At 50.1% G+C, this 21,926-nt stretch overlaps 5 protein-coding genes across 5 annotated transcripts; 3 read left to right on the top strand and 2 right to left on the bottom strand.

The window, feature by feature from the left end:
- Positions 1 to 7,779: 7,779 nt before the first annotated feature.
- On the top strand, positions 7,780 to 9,459 carry LRP88_12409 (major facilitator superfamily domain-containing protein; the record flags this gene model as incomplete). Its single annotated transcript, XM_083248803.1, has 3 exons — positions 7,780 to 7,981; positions 8,038 to 8,138; positions 8,245 to 9,459. The coding sequence occupies 3 exons, from the start codon at positions 7,780 to 7,782 to the stop codon at positions 9,457 to 9,459; spliced, it is 1,518 nt and encodes a 505-aa protein (XP_083096233.1).
- Positions 9,460 to 12,020: 2,561 nt separating this feature from the next.
- Positions 12,021 to 13,168, top strand: LRP88_12408 (uncharacterized protein; the record flags this gene model as incomplete). Its single annotated transcript, XM_083248802.1, has 3 exons — positions 12,021 to 12,415; positions 12,500 to 12,849; positions 12,906 to 13,168. The coding sequence occupies 3 exons, from the start codon at positions 12,021 to 12,023 to the stop codon at positions 13,166 to 13,168; spliced, it is 1,008 nt and encodes a 335-aa protein (XP_083096232.1).
- A 924-nt stretch (positions 13,169 to 14,092) lies between these two features.
- LRP88_12407 (uncharacterized protein) lies at positions 14,093 to 14,725 on the bottom strand (the record flags this gene model as incomplete). Its single annotated transcript, XM_083248801.1, has 1 exon — positions 14,093 to 14,725. The coding sequence occupies one exon, from the start codon at positions 14,723 to 14,725 to the stop codon at positions 14,093 to 14,095; it is 633 nt and encodes a 210-aa protein (XP_083096231.1).
- Positions 14,726 to 15,206: 481 nt separating this feature from the next.
- Positions 15,207 to 17,249, bottom strand: LRP88_12406 (flavin monoamine oxidase family protein; the record flags this gene model as incomplete). The annotated part of the gene is made up of 1 exon (XM_083248800.1): positions 15,207 to 17,249. The coding sequence occupies one exon, from the start codon at positions 17,247 to 17,249 to the stop codon at positions 15,207 to 15,209; it is 2,043 nt and encodes a 680-aa protein (XP_083096230.1).
- A 1,792-nt stretch (positions 17,250 to 19,041) lies between these two features.
- On the top strand, positions 19,042 to 19,614 carry LRP88_12405 (RidA family protein; the record flags this gene model as incomplete). The annotated part of the gene is made up of 3 exons (XM_083248799.1): positions 19,042 to 19,180; positions 19,235 to 19,326; positions 19,381 to 19,614. 3 exons carry the CDS (start codon positions 19,042 to 19,044, stop codon positions 19,612 to 19,614), a joined length of 465 nt encoding a protein of 154 aa, XP_083096229.1.
- Between the last annotated feature and the right edge of the window lie 2,312 nt (positions 19,615 to 21,926).

The following is a 21,926-nucleotide window of genomic DNA, read 5'->3' as shown; positions in this document are numbered from 1 at the left end:
GTATCATCACCCTCTTGGCCTTTATCATGTTATTACTGGTCGACCCCTTCAGATCACTCCGAGTTCTCGGGCAGTTCGCGCAGCAGTACCAAGTCCTCAGGGTCACCATAGGCCCCAATGCTGGAGATTGGGAAAATCAATTCTGGTGGCAACCCACAATCTTCCACCAGCCACAGCGCGTCACAATGACCAACCCCAAGGCCGTGATCCTCGAGTACAACTGTGTGTAAATGAAACAGATCTGCAAGAATACGAAGAACTTTTATGATGGTCTACGAGGGCCACGTTCTGCTACAAACTTGTCCGCCTTTGGCTATGACATGGATACGGGTGATGGCAGCCGACACGACCAGCAGCGGACTATATCTTGCCCAAGGAATTGGAAGAGGCATCACACTTGCCCCGAGACAGGCCGAGTCAAGCCCATGCGGCACGACGGCAAGTGGGCACACTTTGATCTTGATCCGAGCCGCAAGAAAGATGCCTTGACCATCAGGCACAAGCGGGACCAGCAAGGAAACATCATTGAGGAGTCAAGGTCACATACTCATTCGATGAGTTTCCTGCAGCTTCCTGGGTTGAGGGTGGCACTGGCATCTCTATTCCGGGCCTCGACAAAGGTTACCCTGAAGGGTCATCGGAGACACGCTGCGTTGCACTTAGATGCAACGACAGGGGAGTTAGGGGAGTCAAGGTCGAGCAGAACTGGCAAGCGGAGGCACACGGCAAGTTACGGACCACACTCCTTGATCTTGTCGAGGAGGGGGAAAATGCCAATCCAACCAACCAGAGACATGCCACTTTTGATAAAGACCACGGCATTGTCATGTTTCTATTCTCTTCGTATTAGCTTATAAAAGGGCTTCAATGAAAGCTATGACCGAGAAGAATATACGAGCTGGTTTTCGGGCTTCTGGAATATATCCTCTTGACGTGATAAAGGATCTTGCCGGCGTCAAGAAACTAAAGGTCTCCAAAGCACAAAAGGCGGGGCCCTCAACACCAAAGAACCAGATCAACGATGCCCCCAGGCTATAGAATACGCCTCATTGCGGCCGCGATATTAAATGACAAGTTGAACAGCTTAATCTAGGCGAAAATAAGTCGACTCGAGGCATAAGGAGGGTCCTTAAAAAGGCACAGGACTGCGCAGATCGTGATAATTACGAAATTATCTATCTGAGGCAAGAGGTCGCTCTCCTGAAGGCGAAAGCAGCGGCTGAGAAGCCTTCAGGAAGAAAACCCGTCCAGTTTGACCCCAATAAGGCGTTCCCTCAGATCCATAAAATAATAGATGCTCGTGATGAGGCTGAAAATCAGGTTAAGAAAAGGAAGGTAACTAACACACGCAAACCGGCGAGAAAAGGGCCCAAAAAGTGCTAGACTGTTGATAATGCTTTCTTTACTTAATTTGCTATTTAATTAATAATTTGAAGTTATATTGGCCGAGGAATCAATGACTGTCACTGACCACTTCTTCCGACCGTGAGGGCATCACGATGTGCGGAGATGGGGGGTGCACGGACTTCCCGGGTCACACGTTAAATCCTTATCCACAGCAGAGGCGGGTAGGAAGTGAAAGGCCGGGCACTGAACCATTCGACGCGATTACCTAGGCAGACGTGACAGTGGCGTAACAGTTGGGAAATTCAGATGATTGGAGACCAAAGAATTGGAAATGAAAATGGGGGCGGCAACGTACCAAAAATGGAATGAAGACCAGTATCAACCGAGTCCAACCACTAGGAACTATACCCTGGGGCTCTCAATAGTAGGCATCCCGGTATTTCCCTCGAATGGCTTGTCTCCCTGAGCCGAACACGTAAATTCTTATTCTTCCATACGCCAACCTAAGCCGGCCAAACCATACGGGGATTTTTTCAACCCCTTTTCGCCCCCCCACAGACCCCTTGGGGGAGGGTCATGCTTCCACTCCCGTAGCCACGCTGAGCAAAGCGGGCTCAGCAAATAGGCTTCGCAGGATGTAAATCAGGCTCGCGGCAAGAACCAGGCTCCCAGATATTACCAAATATCAGATTTAGGTCGCCGAGATGGTGGGCAACCCGAGCACCCAGGAGCCGTGTCTTTCGCTCAAGCGTCGTAAGCGCATGGCGAGAGGGTATCAAAGCCTTGGATGGAGCGTATAGTCATACTAAAAATACTGTTCCCCACTGAGGCTTGATCATCGTCCACTCTTGAACACTCACAGCGCCAATCGCAATCCGACGAGAAAGATACCCTTCCCTCTCAGTAATCATAACCATCAAGTCCCAAAACCCACTCTGGTCAAAGCACCCTTCCAGCCGTCGACTACCCCAATAACCACCGATGTAAGGAAGCACCAGCTGCCGGCTTGCGGCCCCTAAAACAATCACCCCATACTCCTTGCTGGGAACAATGTTCGCTTTTGACGAATCAACGTGCATCCACTCGGTCTGGCCAACGACCTTGCCGGCTGGGTTGATGATGTCGAAACAATAGCGGGAGCCGAAGCTTCAGAGGGTTGAGCCGCCAAACGCAACTTGGCACAGGTTGTGTTGAATACCAGGCAAGCAGGGAGGCTTCCTGCCAAGACTCGGGCAGCCTCACTTACCTCTCGATGATGGGGAGCATTCCATGGATTCTGGGGGCACTGCCGCCAGGTTGGTGAACTGTCCTACCCGAAATAGTCTCTCAGTAACAGAACCTTCAGGCAATAGAACCAAGGTCCAGTCTTGCCGTCGGATTCTGCCAAATTGTCGTCATCAACCCATGCTGTACTTTCTGCCACTGGACGTACCACTTGGATATTGGGGTCCCAGTAGTGAAACCTCACAAGACTGCCGGTGTGCAAGCGACAAGTGCACAGATTCTTTCCGATCCTTACATGGTCGTAAGTGACACATCCATCCCAACCAGCCCAACTCCAGCTTGGCATCCCTGTGCTTTTGTCCCTGGCGGTTAGAGGGCCGGCGGGGTGCCAAAGGAGAGTTTCCAGAAAAGATGATTCAAGGAGGCCCAGAAGAAAGCCCGTTTTCAGCTGAAGAGCCAGTACGTTTCGATCCCGGAAAACGCTTCGAGAATATCTTGGGGGAATGACAGGGTGCGGCCAGTGTACTCCTTGACATATTCTTTGTAACGATACAGAGGGTCCCCATCTGTCCCAACCCTTGATCCTTTCTCGAGGTTTGGCGCGTCTGGGCTGAAAGAGCATTCCGAGTTGACTAAATCATCTTCCTCAGTGTTGTAATAGCAGGAGAGAAAGATGTGCTCATCACAGAAAACAAGATGTCTTCTCAAGAGCATTTGTTCTTGATAGGTCCAGCCCCTGGTGTTCCACAGTGAGTAGTCAATCGATTGGTAAGGAAGGAAATGGGTTGATTATTCGAGGCTGGACCTAAGCTACCATTGAGTCATCAAGTTTTAACACCCAGCTGGGGTTTTCAGGCGCGTCTGGTCGAGGTCGACATGAGGTTTCCGGTAACCCAGGGGCAGTGTGCGTAGCAGCCACAATTGTAAACATAGCCATCCCGTAGATTCTATTCTATCTATAGCTTTTATCTGGGCATGTTTCGACACGCCGTCATCCTGGATGATGCACAACCGGTCTACCCAGAGATAGCGTTGGCCAATATCTCTGCAAAGTTGAATTGCATCCACGATAACGTCCGGGAGCCGATTGGAGCCAAGGCTTTTCTCCTTTTCCAGCTGTGCTTGGTGGCACGTTCAAGCCGAATCGTGTGCTTCTGTGACGTGGACTGAGATGCCCACGGATAACTGATAGCGACAAAGGTGGTCGGCGATGAGTGCTCTCGAACACACATTGAAAGAGTGTCAATCAGCCGAAATCCGGCCGGAAGGGTTGCCTCAACGAGAATGGTGTTGCAGTTCTTGCCATGATGGTTCTGGCAGATCTCGAGCCAACTTTTGACATGGTCAATGTCGATGTATTGCCGATTCCAGCGAGTGGCACGTTCGAGACCAAAGCCGTACCCCCTGAAATGCAACTCCAACGGGAGGGAAATTGGTATGTAACAAGGCTTTTCGTGGGGCTCGCTTTGGATAGACAGGCATATTGACAGAATACATCGTTCTTGCATTGGCCCTATGTCACGATGTTTGTAGAGTGGCGTAACCTGACCTTGCATGAACGGCCTCCATGTGGCAATTTTGGTGGGCGTCATTGGATCGAGATGCGGCTGTACCGCCTCCCATACTGCTGCGCAGATTGTGCAATCGCTCTTTAGGAGTAACCATTGGGTGGATAAAAACTGAAATCCTCGAAGCCTTGGTTGTACTTACCATGGATGGCCTCCTGGTGCGATGTTCTCCTCCGAAGGTATTCGGATCCAAGCGAATCTGTCGGTCATATTCGCAGAACAGGAGGTGGTTGAGGTCATCCCACCGCTGACAGTCGTCACAGAGATTCGGGTTGTAACTTCGAGGAATGCCCCAGCAGAAGGTGCATTCACAGTGGGTAATTCTGTTGCAGAACTTGCATGACTGATCAACACCGACTTTGGTCCTTCGATCGCAGATATCATCGTAAAGTTCTTCATCTTGAGATGCCTGCCATTTCACCCTTCTTTGCATTGGAGAGGGGTCTTTCTGTAGTTTTCTCGAATTGCACGGACATCAACACCCAATGTAGCCTTCATCATTTCCATCCATTTGATGGGGTCGAAAAAACGACGCTCTTGGTGAGATTCACTGAACAGGCTGCTGCTATCGCTGTCGGACATGGTGAGAGAGAGCCGTTGGAAGAGCCATGGAGATCAGGGAATTCGATCGGAGATCCCTGTGTAGCGACCTGAATGAATGTGTTGTTGATAACATCGGCTAGTGTCAAATACAATTCCTAGGTGCGGCCTCGGAGAAGAATGGGCAAACTAAATCCCGCAAAAAAGGAGCTAAGGGGACTAAATGATATGATTAATTCAGCCTACTGACGCTCATTGGCTCGGCTAAGTGGATTCATTCAGTCAGGCAGACGCCTTCCGCAGCCTGCTTCGTGTGAGATGATTCCGATCTTATCTTTCTACATTTCAGTGATGGGGCGGAGGTGCCATCTGTTCCCACCGCAGCTTGGTGCCAAGCCAGGGAACCCCTCTTTGCCGTGGTACCATGTGCTTCAGTCATAGGCAATGCCTGTTTGCATCCAGGAGGCTGCGCACGTGTTGGTATCGTGGCCTCGTGCTTAACCGAGAAGCGGATGGGATGTAACGGAAACGTTGGGACATTAGTCAAGTTCTGAGACATTATATTGTACCGTTGCCACATGGCTAATCATATAGTTGACGTGTGGGAGATGTCTGCTGCGTTCTTGGCCTGGGCTTGCGGCTGAGCACCCGTTCTCAGGTCTCCACCCTTCGTCGGCAACGCGTTTTAGGGCTATACTATTCTCGATCCAACTGATCAGCCATCTAATACTTTTTTTATGTACTTTATTGACAGTAGTGTTACTCTGTATGTCCGTGGTCTTTTCTCTATACTAAAAGTCGTCCCTAAAGCGTTGTATCTCCCGAACAGCTCATCCTCTTCCCGGGGGAGACTGGTCTTGCATCATGCGCTTACCTCAAGTATGATGGGGCTCCTTCTGCCCTGCCGGCCATCCCATCGCCATACTTACGCTATTCACATGAAAATGGAAACTTGCCTTTCATCTCATTTCATATCAACGTCATCCCAGCTTCATCGCCCAGCATGATCACGATCACAGTTCTAGTGGCGAAATACTTTTCAGGATCAGTTCTGTCAAGATATCTAGAAGAAATTTTGGTATTGCAGATTTCTCTCTATCATCTGGTCAGTACTGTTTCCAGAGGGTCATCACCCGTGGCGCCGACGTCAAAGAAGATACGAACCGTCCATGCAGAGAATCAACACGGATATACCAGCAATGTAAGATCTGGCCACTCGGAATTAACAACATAAAGAGCCGCATGTCCGAGTTTTTGAGCGAGGATGGATACCCCGATAGCCCCTCGCTGTCCGAAGTGAGTAGATTCGCCCAAGTACTGCAGACGTGAGGTATAGGCCCCAATTGATGGTTGTCTAGTGCCACCGAGGAAGCAGACGGTGTTTCAAAAGGAGCCCGGCTGAGTCATGTCGTAGTATAAAGTATAAAATAGATATTTATATCTAATCTAAGTCTTAATAGAGGACCAAACGGCATGTCTCGATCGGATCATCAATCAACGTCTTTTGGTTGACGTGTTGCAAGAGGTCAATTCTCACACGTGCGTGGCGAAACACAAAGCTGGGATGTCATCACAGCAGGCTCGCTTTGTGTGTTTGCACTGCCAAGGAACGTTCACAAAAATTTTCGCCATGAACTATTATCGAATGGAAACACACGCAAAAAGTCTCGGCCTCCGAAAAGATATTCCTCTACCCCAATGCAAAGTGCAAGACGTATAAAGAATCTCTTTTAAGCACATGATAACTTGGAATGATGTCTAGAGAGCCGCAAGAATCATCGAGACACGTCGATTTCGCAAGAGGAGCGGGGATCTACACCATCAACCCCAACGTCGGGGTTGGCGTCACTTGGCGAACAACATTGCCCGGCAGCACTTCCAGTGGAGGCGGCCGAACGGAAGAGCAGATTGTAAAAACCGAGGTTAGTAGTCGAGGACAACGAGCCAAGTAATGAGGCGCTTATGAGGGGTATGATAACGATGTATAAGAGGATTCCTAAAGAGGTTAAGGAGAAGGGGCGCGAATGTCTACATACAATCTTTAGTTCGATAACCGATAGCTGCTAGCAATGACGACCCAGGTGCTGCGAAACAAAATTAAAAACGATTCATAGTTAACGATCAAGATTGAATAATTCATGATTATGGCTCCGTGGTTTTGAATATCTGTAATCTCAGGCAACGTGGCAGCGATACCGTCGCCCTGACGGGTGCGTTGACAGCAAGGCAACAACGAGCGTGAGGGGAAGTGGAAGTGCCACGTGGTGCACACTGTGCAATCTCACCTCTCCAACAGTTTAAGGTTGCAACCCTTACTAGTTTTCTCCACGACAAGAGGCACAGTTGTGAGACAATAAACCAGGGGGGGAGCATATATTGTACTTCGCCGCATAGCAAATGGGGTGTCTAACCGATACAGGAAAACATTCCATTTGTCCGGGTTGTGATCCAAGGAAATGTCATCGTTCGGCTCTCAACTACCAGTGATATCTCTTGGGTGTTAGTTGCCAAGATTGCGATCGCTGATTACGAGTTTCGCATGTAAGCTGCCAAGTGTTGCCAAGTCGGGGATCTTGCTCTCCTAGGCCACTGATGGAAGCCAAGAAATAGGATAATGAATATGCTGACAACTCATTGGGGGCAATCCCCACCCACCAGGTGAGGGAGATTGGCTTGGCGAATTCTTAGTGTTCCCGTTGAGACGTACGCACATGGCTTTTCTCCGCAAAGCACAAACCCCAACCCCAGAGATTTCTCGTCAAGGGGCCTGACCTTGTTTCCCCAGCTCTCCCCCAAAGCACGCTCCCTCTTGGCGTCTGGGGCATGACTCTTTCCCACTCGCCACCCAATGGGACTTCGTGACACCTTGACGATAATGTCTGGGCATTAGTACCCCGCGCGTCCTTAATTGCAACCTTGACGAAAACGAGTGAGGGATCGGCTTCGAGTATAAAGAAGGAGGTCTCTGACCCTCGACCTTGTCTCACCCAGGCTCTGCTCTCTTCCACTCAACACTCTTCCTTTCTATCTCTCCCCTTTTTGGGCCACTTTTTGTGCCTACGCTTGTCGATTTGTCTTACAAGTCATCCATATCTTCACCATGGCTCTCAGCTCTGAGATCAGAGACGACCAGGCTTCGGTCAGCAAGGTGGAGGAAGCCATTGCTACTAGTGATGGCCCCACCACGACCGAGTCTGCCCCCTTCGTCGATGACGCAACCGAGAAGAGGATCTTGACGAAGCTCGATCGACGCATTATTCCATGTGTCTGTTGGATCTACCTGATGAACTTTATGGACCGAGGTAAGTCTGACCCCGCGAAAGCCAACATGAGAATGACATTGACCTTTCGGTGATAGTTGGCATTGGCAATGCGCGTCTTTACGGGCTTGAGAAGGAGCTTGGCCTGACTGGCGACCAGTATCAACTCGCCGTGTCCATTCTCTTTGTTACCTATTGTGTAAGTAGGAGTTTACTATTCCTTGGATTTGAAGCCTCACCCAACACGTGATCTCTGCAACGTCTACAACGATGTATGGATACAGGACTAACGCCAATAATCCTAGTTGTTCGAAACACCCTCCAACCTGATCATCAAGAAGATGCAACCTGCCAGATACATTGCTGGCCTCCTCTTCTTTTGGGGTATCGTCGCCTGCTTCACTGGCTTCGTCAACAACTTTGCTGCCCTCGTCGCCTGTCGTCTCCTCTTGGGCTTCTTTGAAGCTGGACTGTTTCCCGGTATTATGTTATATCTCACAATGTTCTACTCGAAGCGTCACATCTCTCTGCGCAACGCCTATTTTTACTCCATCTCGGCCATCTCAGGAGCCATCGGCGGTCTTGTCGCCCTTGGTATTGGTGAGCTGGATAACTGGGACGGCGTAGAGCAGGGTGCTGCCGGATGGCGAGCTTGGAGGTGGATCATCACCATCAATGGAATCCCCACGGTGTTGACTGCCTTCGTCGTTCCTTTCATCCTGCCCAACTCTCCCGAGACGGCAAAGTTCTTGTCTGACGACGAACGCAATGCTCTTACGGCCCTCCGAGCAGCTGAGATTGGACAAACGGTGTCCGGTCAAGAGCTACACAAGGAAGATGTCATGGCTGGAGTCAAGGATTGGACTATCTGGGCCCTGTCCATCGCTCAGTACTGCAGTCACTCGGTCCTCTACAGCTTCAGCGTCTTCTTGCCAACGATCATCAAACAGATGGGTACCTGGAGCGCTAAGCAAGTACAAGGCCTCACGGTGCCCGTGTACGTTCTTGGTTTCGCCGTCTACCTGATCTGCGCAAACATCAGTGACCGCACACAACAAAGAGGCCTTTTCTGCATGGGAGGTGGAGTTGTAATGATCATCGGTTACTGCCTCCTGATCGCGAATTACAGCGTCGCCATGAGTTTTGCAGGTTGCTTCTTTGTTGCCATGGGATTATGGACGGGCTCGGGATCTGGAATGGCCTGGATCACTGTTAACCAGCCGCGCTATGGTAAGCGTGCGTTTGCTAGTGGCATCTTTATTACCATTGGCAACTCGGCCGGCGTTGCGGCACCATTCCTCTTCAGTAACGATTATGAGCCTCACTACCGCCCTGGCTACGCCGCCACGATTGGCATGCTCGTCCTTGCCATTGTCATTCACGGCTGTGTCTACCTGCACTTCAGACGGCTCAACAATAGAAAGCTGTCTGGAAAGGAAGATTGGAGAATGGAGGGCAAGACGGAAGAGGAGATCAATGAGTTGGGCGAGCACAACCCCCGATACCTGTACACCCTGTAGAGCTCTACAGCTCTGCGCGCCTTGGACAACCTCAGCAGTTGCATGTCATTAGTAGCTAGTAGTTTGATATTCCGAATGACATGTGGTTTGTTTTATCATTGTATGCTTGCTGCTATAATGGTCGCGGCATAGCCTAACGCGTGAGACCTCGCACTTCGGACAACGACAGGCTGCGAAACTTAGCTCAAAAAACAGGGATATGCGTAATAAAGCTTAATTCTCGAGCCTTGCATGTCACAGACATGGATTCGTCGACTCCGCAGGTTTGCAGGTTGTGGGGAAAGTGTTCGCGCTTGGGCTTCCCGAGTCGGGGTCCGTGATCTCCGGGACCCGGATCTCTAGGGCGGGTTCCTCGGCTCAACAGCCGCTTCTCTGCCACCTTGGCAAACATTGACAAGAGGTCTATTCGTCTATTTAGAGCATTTGAATTGACCTGTGCTAGGTATAAGAGACAAACATGCTTGATACATAGCGAAAGAGTTTTGGTTATTGTGAGGGAAAAAAAACTATAAACCGACCCCGACCACCCATGATTTCAACCAGAAGTGTTGAACAAAGAGTGTAATAAGAATAACCTAGGAGCATAGGAATTTAGACTAACTTAGAATAAGCTCAAAGCACACCACCAATGAATGACAAAACAGCCTGATTTAATGTGCTTATGTCTGTGTGGCTGGTACGGAGTAGTGCTGACACTTGTCCCGATTAACTCGTCGTTAAGGTTTATACCCCTGACGCCCTGGACCAGGCACGAAAACCAATCGCGAGAGTTTAACCTATCTGAGACGACTTTAGCACATAGCGTCAGAGATCCTGGGCGACGAGCGCTTTGACATTCCTACTCCCCAACAAGATTGCCCTTTGCTGGTCACCCGATTATCAGCACGGCTGTACAATTCTTGATGTCCAGAGTGTATGGACCTGGATTGCGACAGCTGGACCTACCACCACTGAACTCTGTAGCAAGCGGTGCACTACGGGCCGCGGTCCCACCAAATATCCGGCTTCATAAGGGATGTTTGCCGAGTCTGGAACCAACCTCTGTTCCAAAACTCCGAGCGGAGACCTCCGGGGAACGTGGGATGCCGCTGTTCAATATCGTCGAGGGATTGGCATTCGACCTCATCAACTTGCCATCACTCGACTTGCTGGGAGCCGTACAAATTGTAGCCCTAGAGCTGCCCGCGGATTTGTTGGATGACCATTGGGTTGTCAGTTTGGTCACTCAGTGTTGTTATTCTGGTCACCTCGGCGGTGAAGAACTTGGCGCAGGAAGGCTCGAGCGAGCTCAAAATCTTCATTTATGTGGGGAAGGAAGATGGTGAGCCTGTATTTGGGCGGTACAGCGGTTGTTGTTGATATGAACGGGTTCATTATTACTTGCCTACGTAGGTAGCTAGGAAGGATTGTAAATTGTCTCATCGACCTCATCCTGCCCCGATACCATCGCTTCATATTCTTTTCTCTAGATGATAATGGTCTGACTCCTAGCAAAGAAACCGTGTGGTTGCCACTAAGGATGTCCTATTGCTCTAGTTCCCCAATCACCAATTCATTTCCGGCTACTGACATTTCACTGCTTACACGCAGCAATCAGACCTGCCAAGGCCGCCAATGTCGAAAGCAAAGTTCGTTTGAGGTCAGCAGTCTTCCATACGGCTACTAGGGTTCGAATCTCTTCTGTAGTCTGAGAATCATCATCAGACCTTTTATGGCTCATCAACTTTGAATGGGCATCTAGCAATTTGTCGTTGACAGGGAACACAATCAACACAGTGTACATCACAACTAAACCCATAGAGAGTGAAGCGGCAATGTTAAGGCCGAAAGTAGGGCTGTTCATGCCGTCTGGGAAATGTTATTATTGTTTTCAATGAAGCCGGAAGATTTTTGATGGACAACTTACCTAGTAAAGCAGCCCCGAGGAAGCCCATGCCGGAGCCGGTCACCACAAAGGGCCCGTACTTGCGCCCAAAATCCCGGGCGCGGAACCACTGTCGAGTTATTGTATCTCGGTCTGACAAGAGCAAGGCATTGTGTACAGCCACTCTGTCGGAGCAAAGTCCGTACCCTGCGGGTTCTCAGTTGTGATGATACTAAGCTGTCGACGAAATATCTACCAGAAGAGTGTGTAGCTACAAGCAGACTTGCGAGCTGGAGAGCCTGAGCCCAGTTAATGGCCATTGGGGGAAATGTGGACGAAGGCGTGATGACTCGAAGGCTTTGCGCTAGAAGGATGACCCCCGCCAGGTTTTATGATGTTTATCACTTGGATGGAACGCGCGGTCTGCGGGGTATAGAATTGTTTATTAAGCCATCGCAAAGCTCGGAATTCCTAGAAGTCCGAGTTGGCTGTTGAAGCTGGAATTGATTTCGGCCTTCGCACCGGCTCGGAGTCCGGAGGTGGTCTCCTAGCCGGGTAACTACACCTTCAGCTAATGGCCTTGTAAAAGCACAGAAAATGTTTGGCAAGGTATATATACCGAGTACCTTTCGGCCTGTGGTACTCATATTCAATCACTTCCTGGTCATTCAATCTTCATCCAACCTCGTCAGATATAATGGTCAACGTTGCCGTCTTGGGTGGCTCAGGCCATGTGGGCAAAACCATTGTAGACGCTCTCAAAGAGCACCCCAGTCACACGGTGATTATCTTCGGTCGCCAGGTTCGGGTCCCCACAACTTCATCCTTTGATCTTCATCTGCTGACGAGACGCATGATTCAGGCTCCATCCACGGTTGACCCAGACGCACCCACCGTTCTAGTCCAGTATAACGACAAGGAATCATTGAAATCAGCCTTGGAGACGCACGAGATAGATACCGTTATTTCTTGCCTCGGTGTTCACGATGACAAATTGGCTGAAGTCGAAGCCGCCGTGATTCGTGCGTCGGATCGATCCAAGCACACCAAGCGCTTCATTCCCAGTAACTGGAGCATTCCCAATGCCGACTCGTGAGTTCGCTTCTTATCTAAATCTACATAAACTGCCCTTTGCCTGCTCTGTTCAATGACACTGATTAACAGTCAATTTATTAGGTCCAAGGAACCTCTCAATCCGTGGGCTGTGTTTCAACGAAAGGCGTTGGACCTTCTCCGAACCACCGGCTTGCAATGGACTGAGATTGCGCCAGGGTATTTCCTCGACTACTGGGGAATGCCTTATATCAAAACACACCTGACTGCAACGGTTCCGGTCATTGACATTGCCAACGCTGTTGCTGCCATTCCGGGCACTGGTGAAGAGCCTGTTGCCTTTTCTTATTCATTTGACGTCGCAAAGGTCGTCGCAAGGCTACTCGAGATCCCCGAGTGGCAACAAACAACGTATATTATGGGGGACAAACTTTCCTGGAACGAGCTTCTGGGACTTGCTCAAGAGGCGCGAGGTCAGTGTGAAAGCCCGGTAGTCAAAGTCGTGAACTAACCGAGTTCGATAAACTAGGCACTGAGTTCAAAGTCCATCATGATGATCTGGAAAAGCTCAAAAACGGGCAGATCACCGAACTACCCTGCCATGTTCCTGCATATCCATTCTTTCCCAAGGAGCACCTCCAGGGACTGTATGCAATCTTGGAGATGCTGATGGTCTTGGGAGAGTTCAATTTGCCATCTGAGAAGGCCATCAACAATCAGCTATCGGATATTAAAATGCTGACTGCTAGAGAGATGCTAAACCAGACTTGGAAAGCGCACGGTGGACAGTAGACCGGAAGCACAAGCAAGGAAAAGAGTTCAGGTCATTAGAGTTAGATAGATTTACTGGATTAGATATTGACCCTTAAAGCAGTTGGACAACCTCACTGAACTTCCTCTGCTGTAACCAGTAGGTGCCTTGTGATTAATAACCGGTCAATGCGGTTCATTGGCTCCGAGTTTGTGGGAGTGGGTCAGTCACCCGTTTACCCCAGATTTTCTACGGCCCGAGGACATCCCACTATTACCTACTCCTCACTATCGCTGTAATCGAGATGCACAGGTATCACAGAGCCTACAAAGGTGAGGCAGTCGTCCTTCCTAGAGCTCTGCCATGCGTTAGTTGAGAATCAATAGCATGTTTGCCATGCAGATGCAGGAAGACCAAGTGCGTAATGTCGACCGAAGAATATGACGCTGAAATGCCTTGCGTACGATGCCGTCGCACAAGGCGCGAATGCAGATTCAACATGGAACGCTCGGCTCATGTTACTCGTATCGTCAATGGTCAATGACATCTCCGGGGAGGAGGAAACAAAGGCCGCTACTAATCAAGCGTGTGGTGCCAAAGCATTTGCCTATTTGTGCTTTAGCTAAGGGTTCATGATCATGGTTGTCCAACAATTACAAGAGCCTGACCTACCACGAAATAGAAAGTTAGAGGAGTGCAGTTTTCAAGCGTCAGAATGGCTGGGATGCAGGCAGAATAGATTCCAAGCTTTATCTGACATATCCCCACTATGTATATAATAGAGAAAATGCCTATTGTATCAGGTGTGCGCCTAAAAACCATGCATCCTGCTTACTATGCTTGATATCAGCGAGTGTACTATTCCATATGAATTGTAGGTAGTTAAGGGTATGTACCAACTCCTCTCGGCTCATTCAACTTTCTCTATCCCCCACACAGTACATCACTGTATCTAATTCCCCCTTTTACGCCCAGTGCCCCGCTAGCCATGATGCACTGACAGCTGCTTGGACACCGGACCTCTTAGCACCCCTCAGCATTTTCTTATAGTCCTCGATCTGAGAAATCCCAACCACCACAAGCTCCTCCACCGTCTCCGGATCAAGGCCGTCCCTCCAGAGGCCAATAACCCCATTTACTTGGTAGTCGTCGATCGTTACCGACATCACCATTTCCGACTCATCCCTCAGTTCCCACGAAGCCCTGCCGTAGGCAACCATGCCTGTTGCTTTCCAATGCAAACGACCGAGCCCACCGCTAGACTTATAGTGCCCCTCGGTTGCCTTGATAATGACTTCATGGTTTCGTTGCGGAAATTGGATTTCGGTTTTGGGCGGAAAGGCGTGGAAGTCTATCATGGCCACCTCCCTGTCTCCATCGGCAGGCGACGTGACATAGCACTTGTCTCCCCAGGCCGCGAGGATAGCTTTTCGCTTTACTTCGTAACGTGGTATCGTATCACCTTCAACGCCCAAGATCCGGCGATGGCCCATAAGGGCGGTGTAGTGTATTTCCAAAGCAGGCTGTTCCTTGGCGCGTCGCGGATCCGGGGTCGGGTCTGCACGCACAATGTATTTTTCAAGCCAGGCGGGGGCCATGTTGGTGTTGGTGGGATGTGTGAAATGTTGAACTGAGAGCGGTGGCTATTTGGTGGCTATTTGCTTCCTTGAGAGGTAGGGAATCAAGAAACACCGTAGAGTTGTCGATGGTAGAAGAGAGGATGGGAGCGAGGAGTTAGTTGCTGCAGTGGTCACTCTCTATACAGCTTTGACAGAAATCTATGTCTTTATAATGAACCATGCCAAGAACAAGAGTGGGCGCGAAAGGGGGCTGAGAGCTATCATGGGAAGAGTTAATTGCAAGGGGTAATATCTATGCTGCGGGTTGCCTCGCCTATAAAGGACAAAGAAGCGGGTTAGGAACAAGCGAGCAAATACCGTGATATCGGGCTCCACTAGCACCGTCGGGCTTCATTAGAACTCTCGGGCTTCATTAGAATCGGGTTTCATCAGAATCGGGCTTCATTATACCGGGCTCCACCCGCACTGTCTAACTGCTATTTATAGATAGATGCCTATTCTAAACAGTGATCCAGCGAGCCATCCATGTATCAACAACCTGCTTTGCCTCGTCGACAAGGCCAAGGTCCAGTAGGAGCTGTGTGGTTCCGCGCACGGCAGACTCCAGGGCAGAGAAAATCCAGGCGTGGGTGATGCTTGTGTGCTCACCAACAAAGATGGTGTTGAGCTCTGTCTTGTGGTACGCGGGGATGAAGAGCTCCTGCTGGCCAACAGTGGGAGACGCCCAAGCACCAGCCTGATGCTCGTCAACCTCCCAGCATTGACGGTCATAGTTCCCAGTCCACTGCTCGTTGGCAACCTCGCCGTGGACCTCCATCATGGCCCGCTGAATGAGAGCGACGTGGTCTTCCTCACTCAGCGCGGCGACGGACCTTGCTGGAACTCCGGAAGTGTAGGATCCCAGGATAACGCCAGGGCCCGTCGAGTTGATCTTGTAGGCGGGATAGCAAACAGAGCCGACACCGGGGATATCAACTGATCCGCACCCTCCGAAGATGGGATTCTCCTGATGCTCCCAGAAACGGGTCTTGTAGTGGAGAGCGACCTTGCAGGACTGAGCGTAGTTCAGTGTGGAGATGGCCCTTGACAGGAGGCTGGAATAGGCAGGAGTCCTCCAAAGCCTGACCTTGGAGAAGGGGACAGCCACAACAGCATAGTCGTACTCTTCAGACTTCGCAGTCATGTCCAAGGGGTCATCCCTCCAGATTAGAGACACCTTCGAGGTTTCATTGTTGTGCTGAAGACCAGTAATCTTTCTACCGTAAGTAATCTTGTCCTTGATGTGAGGCACGAAGGCACGAGGCAGGGAGTCGAGGCCCTTGTCGATAGTACGCCAGTTCATGGCCGAGAAGTAGACGTTGTCATACCATTCACCCCACAGGGGAGAGCTACCGGAGCCGGCGAGAAAGTCCACCGTGTCTGCATCCAGGCCTAGCTGGTACTTGAGGTAGCCGGCTTCGGACCAGTGGAACAGGCCGCGGTCGATGGCCTCGCGGTGGGCGCTGAAGATGTTGGTGGAAATGTTACGCATGCGCTCAGGTGTCAGGTCAACGAGGCGATCCACGAAACCTTCACCGAGCTCGGCGCCCTCGGGGTCAGAGGCGTTTGCAGATGGTGGCAGCATGCTGGAACCGGCGGCGATCTGAGAGCTGCTAGGGATCCGCCCGTTGGGCAGACGATAACCTCGGGAGTTGGCCGGGGTGTTGGGGCTGCTCTGAATCCAAGGGATGAAGTTGACCGCCAGCTTAGAGGTGTTGCCACCATTCATCTCGTTGAGGACGTCTGCAAGTTGGAAGACCATCTTATGATCCTGGATGTCCAGAGTTTCGTTCGTGTCTGGATATTTGACCGACACTGGGAATCGCATAGGACCCATCTCTTGATACTGATATTCGTCTGGGCTAGTGCCGTTGAGGTACTTGGTGCGAACCCGGCCACCAACGCGTTGGGTTGACTCGACAATATGCCAGTTGGTCATGCCGACGGATGTCAAGAGCAGACTGGTCATCAGTCCGGACATGCCGCCACCGACGATGGCGATCTTCTTGCTCTTGGCCTCTTTGACCGAGACAGTAGAGGTCTTGTTCTTCTCCTGCAGGTATTTCACACCATTGAACCAGAGACCATTCGAGTCGCCAATCTCGTGAAGAGACTGGCGCTTGCGAAGGGGCTTCGAGAAGCTAATGGGTTCAGACCGACCGAGAAGAAGACCATCTGAGTATGCGTGGAGACAGCCGCGCTGGATGACATCCTCTGGCACAATCCAAACCAGGCGGTCCGGGGTGGACTCAGGCTCCGTAAATAGGTAGGTGACTTCATGGTGATGTTGGCCAGGACTCTTAAGGGCGCAGTCCCCATAGACAACGCGGACGTTGCCATGCGGGAAGCCATCGCCGTAAGTAAGGTGAACATTGTGGACCGATTCGGAAGAAACGCCGCCCAGACCATGAAAGAAGATGGAGTCTTGGGCGGGAGTCGGGCTGGACAGAGTGCCGCGGCCGAGAATGAGGAGAGAAAACCAAGCTGCCTTGGAAGTGAACATCTTGAGGATTGTATGAAGGTTCACTGACTTCCAAAGTTGAGGATCTTGTCGATCTGCTTGGATACCCTTGAAAGAGCAGCTGCAAGGTTGTCTTATAAGCTTGCTCTTGGCTCCAGTACCCGGATGCAACTCTGTGCCTTTTCGTCAATAGATAGGACATCCCGCACATTCTCTTCCGATTCTTTACGCTTGTATCTTTACGCTTGTATCTAGAAGATCTATGCTACGTAATAGAAAAGTTGATAACGCTCGGCGGAGAAAAGTGACATCGGAAGGGCAGCCCGGCCGCGTGTCGGTAACGCTTAACACATGCACTACCCAAAACGGGTCGTAAGTGATACTCTGACATCACCAGATCTGCGTTGCAATGTCTTTACAAATGACGTTTACCACGAGGTTGGTTGCTGTTGTTTCCGTACTTTGTTAGCTTCGGTTAAGCTTATCGCTGCACGAACCCTTGACCTTGATCGGCGAACTTGGAAGGATTCTTCCCACGATAACAACACGGGGTAGTTCCGCCGATAAAGATTTACCAACATCCACCGCTCTGGATCTGTCCCTAGACTCTTGGCACGCGGGGTAACAGATTTCCAACGAACTTGTCGTAGAATTTTCCCACATTAGGAAAAAGACGAGAAGAGTTGAGGGACTAGCTTTGCATCTCTTTGGGACGTGAAGCTTTGGCTTCTCACTTGTCTGCATCTGCTCTCAGCAGCGGCTACTGGGCCAATGCTCATACATACTGTGTATAGCAGCTTTGGCAACTTCTCAATTAACCTTATTTGTAAGCGCCATCGACATACGGCAACCTAAAAGTTACAGTAGCCACTATGGCTAATTGGCCATGGTCCGGCAACACCGGACTTGACTCACTTGAGGCACCCACAGTAGAAGCATCAACCAACAGTTCAAAGAACGCGTGGAACGCGTGGCATAATTTATCAAGAGTATCTTTTAGTCATTGGTATTCAGGAACATTACTCTCGTAAAACTGATAAACAGGAACGATAGTGCCAGAGCTGGGGAAGCTCGACACGAGGCGGGGATAGCACACTAAACTTATTACCGGTTTAATTTCTAACTCCGATCCCCGCGTGGAGACATAACCAGGGCCTGTCATTAGGGTAAAGTTTCCGGAAGTCGGGCTTCAGTTGAATTGACCGAAGAGATAAGGGACCTGAGGTGTCTGTCCGACATTACCTTTCTCACCGACGGAACAAGGTCGGTTGCAAAAGTCCCCAGCCTTGCAAGTTAAGTTAGCCGAGCAAAGATACTGACGGCGATAAGGACCAACCGTTATGTCATGAAGAGGCACCAGCATCTTCATTCCCTTGCAGTGCCTCGTAATCAACCATATCGGGTCCATTGAGCCATTAATGCACAGAAGTGGGAACCTTCGTCTTGACCACAGGGCGTGGTGACATTCCGCTGATGCGGTCAAGTGTGGAGTGCGCCCTAGACTACAGCGAGGACCCGAAGTGGTAGGGCGAAGAACGACAAGCATGGTCTTGGCAACACTGATAAGGGTGAACCACCAACACAGCCTAACCTAATTCACCATTCCAACTACTCCAACCAACCGGGCTGCTGAATAACGTCTCCGACCGGAGGGTTGGGACATTGAGGTTCGTCTTGGCAGAATGTGCTTTCGATGGTATTTAAGTGATCATCCGGCGGATTGTATGAATGGATTCAGCCCATTATTGCTGTCTCAGCTCCTCACCAATTAGCCAATTGCACGGTACTCACTGGCCCCTTGATCCGTCAATTTTTCGAATTTAATCGAATCAAAATGATTGGAACGACTCTCCTCAAGACCACCACTCTTGTGCTTGCTGCCGTTGGAGCGGTGTTTGCTGCTCCCTCTCCTGCCCTTCAGGCACGGTCCAAGTCGCCGATCACGCATCTCGGCAACAAAGGTCCAATTCTGTGTAAGTCTTAGGGACATGTCTCTTACAGAAGATTCTAAAACGAATGCTACACAGCCGGTGGCGTGGCGACCAAGGATATGGTCTATACAAGCGGCACTATTCCTTCCGTCAACGGAACCATCCCTGAAGGAATCGAGGCTCAGGTGGTGAGTTATGATCGAGATCTGGACCAGGAATGACTTTACTAAACAAAGCCTTAGGCCGCTGTTATTGACAACATTTCTCTTATCCTTGAAGAGGCAGGTACATCGTGGGAGTATGCAATCAAGACAACCGTGTACCTCGCCAACATGGATGACTTTGCTGCTATGAATGCCGTGTACGGTCGTATGCTTCCCGATCCCAAGCCGGCCCGGACCACGATTCAGGCTGGGAAGCTGCCTGGCGATTTCTTGGTCGAGATCGAAGCTGTCGTTGCTCAACCGCACTGCTGAGGTGGAGTTTAAACATCAACAGGTGAAGCTGGGTACTGATACATAAGATAATATTATGTTGGTGGTATTCAAAGTTCTGCAGAGACGAGATATTTGCCGAAATATTCCGCGAGAGTCTGGGAGAACATGTGGTACTATCAGAGATAGTCGAGGTTAGAATTTGGGCGTCTTCTTCGATCATTGATGTCATAAAATGCATGCACGAAGGGCGAGCCATGTGTCGTATGTGATGCTAAATGAATGTACCAATATGCCAATGATGACAATATGTTCAGCAGCGTCAATAACTTGCGGCCATTGCGTTAGCATTGGGATATGATGCTATGGTGTGTTGATATTGTGTTTTTTGATATAGTTGAAGCCCGGCCCTTGATGGGGTAACTGAGCCAGAAGATCGGCAAACACACCCGAGGACATATCGCAGAGAGCGTCAAACGCACCATCACTCCCGAGACGGTCAAGCCAGCTCTCAGAACCTATTACGGCCAATCTTTCAACCCCATTCTCCACCAATGCAAGATGTCCAAGTTTACCAACTACATCCATGTATACAAAAACTTCGGCGACGACGTGAATGTCCAAATCCTAATCTCACTCAAAACGAAAAATTGTAAGGAAACGCTATTCCTGTCCCCCTAACCTATTTTGTGCACTTCTTATTGTCTTGAAATCTATACGTACAGTGCTAATTTAGATGCGTCCAGCGTCTTGCCCTGCCCTCAAGGTCTTGGAGAGTGTTTCTAGAGCATTTCAACGGCGCTGCTGGAGGCCTCTGGGGTTTGGTTTCCCTGTCGTGCGGCTGAACATTTGGCGTCATGGCCCCCAAAGCTGTCACACCCTTGGTTAGGGTACCAAGTCAAGGAATCGCTACCACTGTTAACTACAGTGAGTCACTCTTTCTACAGGGTTTATTTCATATACTTTGCCCTTCTTTCTCTTAGCCTAGCTTGTTTGTGCTATTTTACTCACTGCCTGCCAAGCATCATCCACAAGCTCTAGGTCATAACTTCTTTATATATACATCTTTTTGAAGATCACTTTATGTGAGAATATAATTATGAGTTGTTTTCGCCGTGCAACCCACCCTCTCCCGACGACGTTATATTTTCCAAGCAGTCATGTACTATGAAGATACTGATTTCAGCTCACGACATGCCAAGCAAATCCTCTGAAAAGTGCAAAAGGCATGCAGACCAGGCTGTGAGTTCAAGAATCAAGATTGGACAATATTGCACCACAGCCGCCGTGGCGTTTACCCAGTCAGCACCACGGCAAAACATAAGAGCTACCCAACACCAGCCCAACCTTTCCTCTCACCTCCCTTTCGTCAAGTATTTATAGAGAAGCTGCAAGGTTTTACATTCCTTTTTAACTTCCCCAGACAAAGTTCCAACACCATGGACGGCTTCCCACTTCGCAGTATGACTGGCAGGGATCATGGTGGCTATCCTCATTTTGAGCTTCACGACAACGCCGGCCAAGTCTTCGAGAACGTTCATGGGCGCTTGATCAATGCCCAAGACAATGCACCTCTATCTTCTGAGCAGCCCTGTGGCTTATCAGCCGACTGTGGTAAGCCCCAATTGCCAAATCTTTGAATGAGGACCAACAATCCAGGTAACTCGACCCCCTTCATCCCCATCACCGAGCAAGAGGCCCGTCGAACCACCAGCCTCCCCGAGCTGAACTTCCGTCCTACCGTGCTGAATACATGGTACTTATCTATACTCATACTGTGGCAATTTCTCTGCATGGGCGGCGTGGTAGCTCTCGTGGCCTTGGGCGAAATACAACCTCCTTGGTTCCACTTTGGGTCCCGCTCCAGCTTTTGGATGTGGCTTTACATGCCATTGGATCTCTCACGACTGTATCCTGGAGAGGTACAGTGCAGTGGTATAACCGTATCATTCCTTACGTGCGCATGGCAAATATCCCCATATCCCCCTCGCGGAAAGACGGTGACCGGCTGCCTAAGAATTTGCTGAGTATGTCACTAAACGGGGTGCCTAGCGGAAACTTGAATCCTGAGCAGATCCTCTCACTCTTCGCAAGTGGCGACTATCTGAGCGCAGTGGTTAACCTTACCATACTGAGTACATGGCTTCTAACACCTCTGAAGTCGAGTTTGTTTCAGCTTGTTGAGGACGGTCGAGGTTGGCAGATTCATGTCTCTAAATTATTTGGATTCGTGGGCCTGGCCATCTACCTCTGGCTTCTTGCAACCACTCTCTGGATTTTCCATCATCTGCGCAGCCGACGGACTGGCCTGAAGTGGAATCCTGCTCCCCTTGCCTCGCAGCTTTGCCTTCTTC

Source organism: Fusarium phalaenopsidis (genome assembly GCF_050370095.1).
Source record: "Fusarium phalaenopsidis strain FUZ10S chromosome Unknown contig_32316, whole genome shotgun sequence".
Taxonomy (NCBI): domain Eukaryota; kingdom Fungi; phylum Ascomycota; class Sordariomycetes; order Hypocreales; family Nectriaceae; genus Fusarium; species Fusarium phalaenopsidis.
This window is presented reverse-complemented; position numbering and strand designations above follow the sequence as displayed.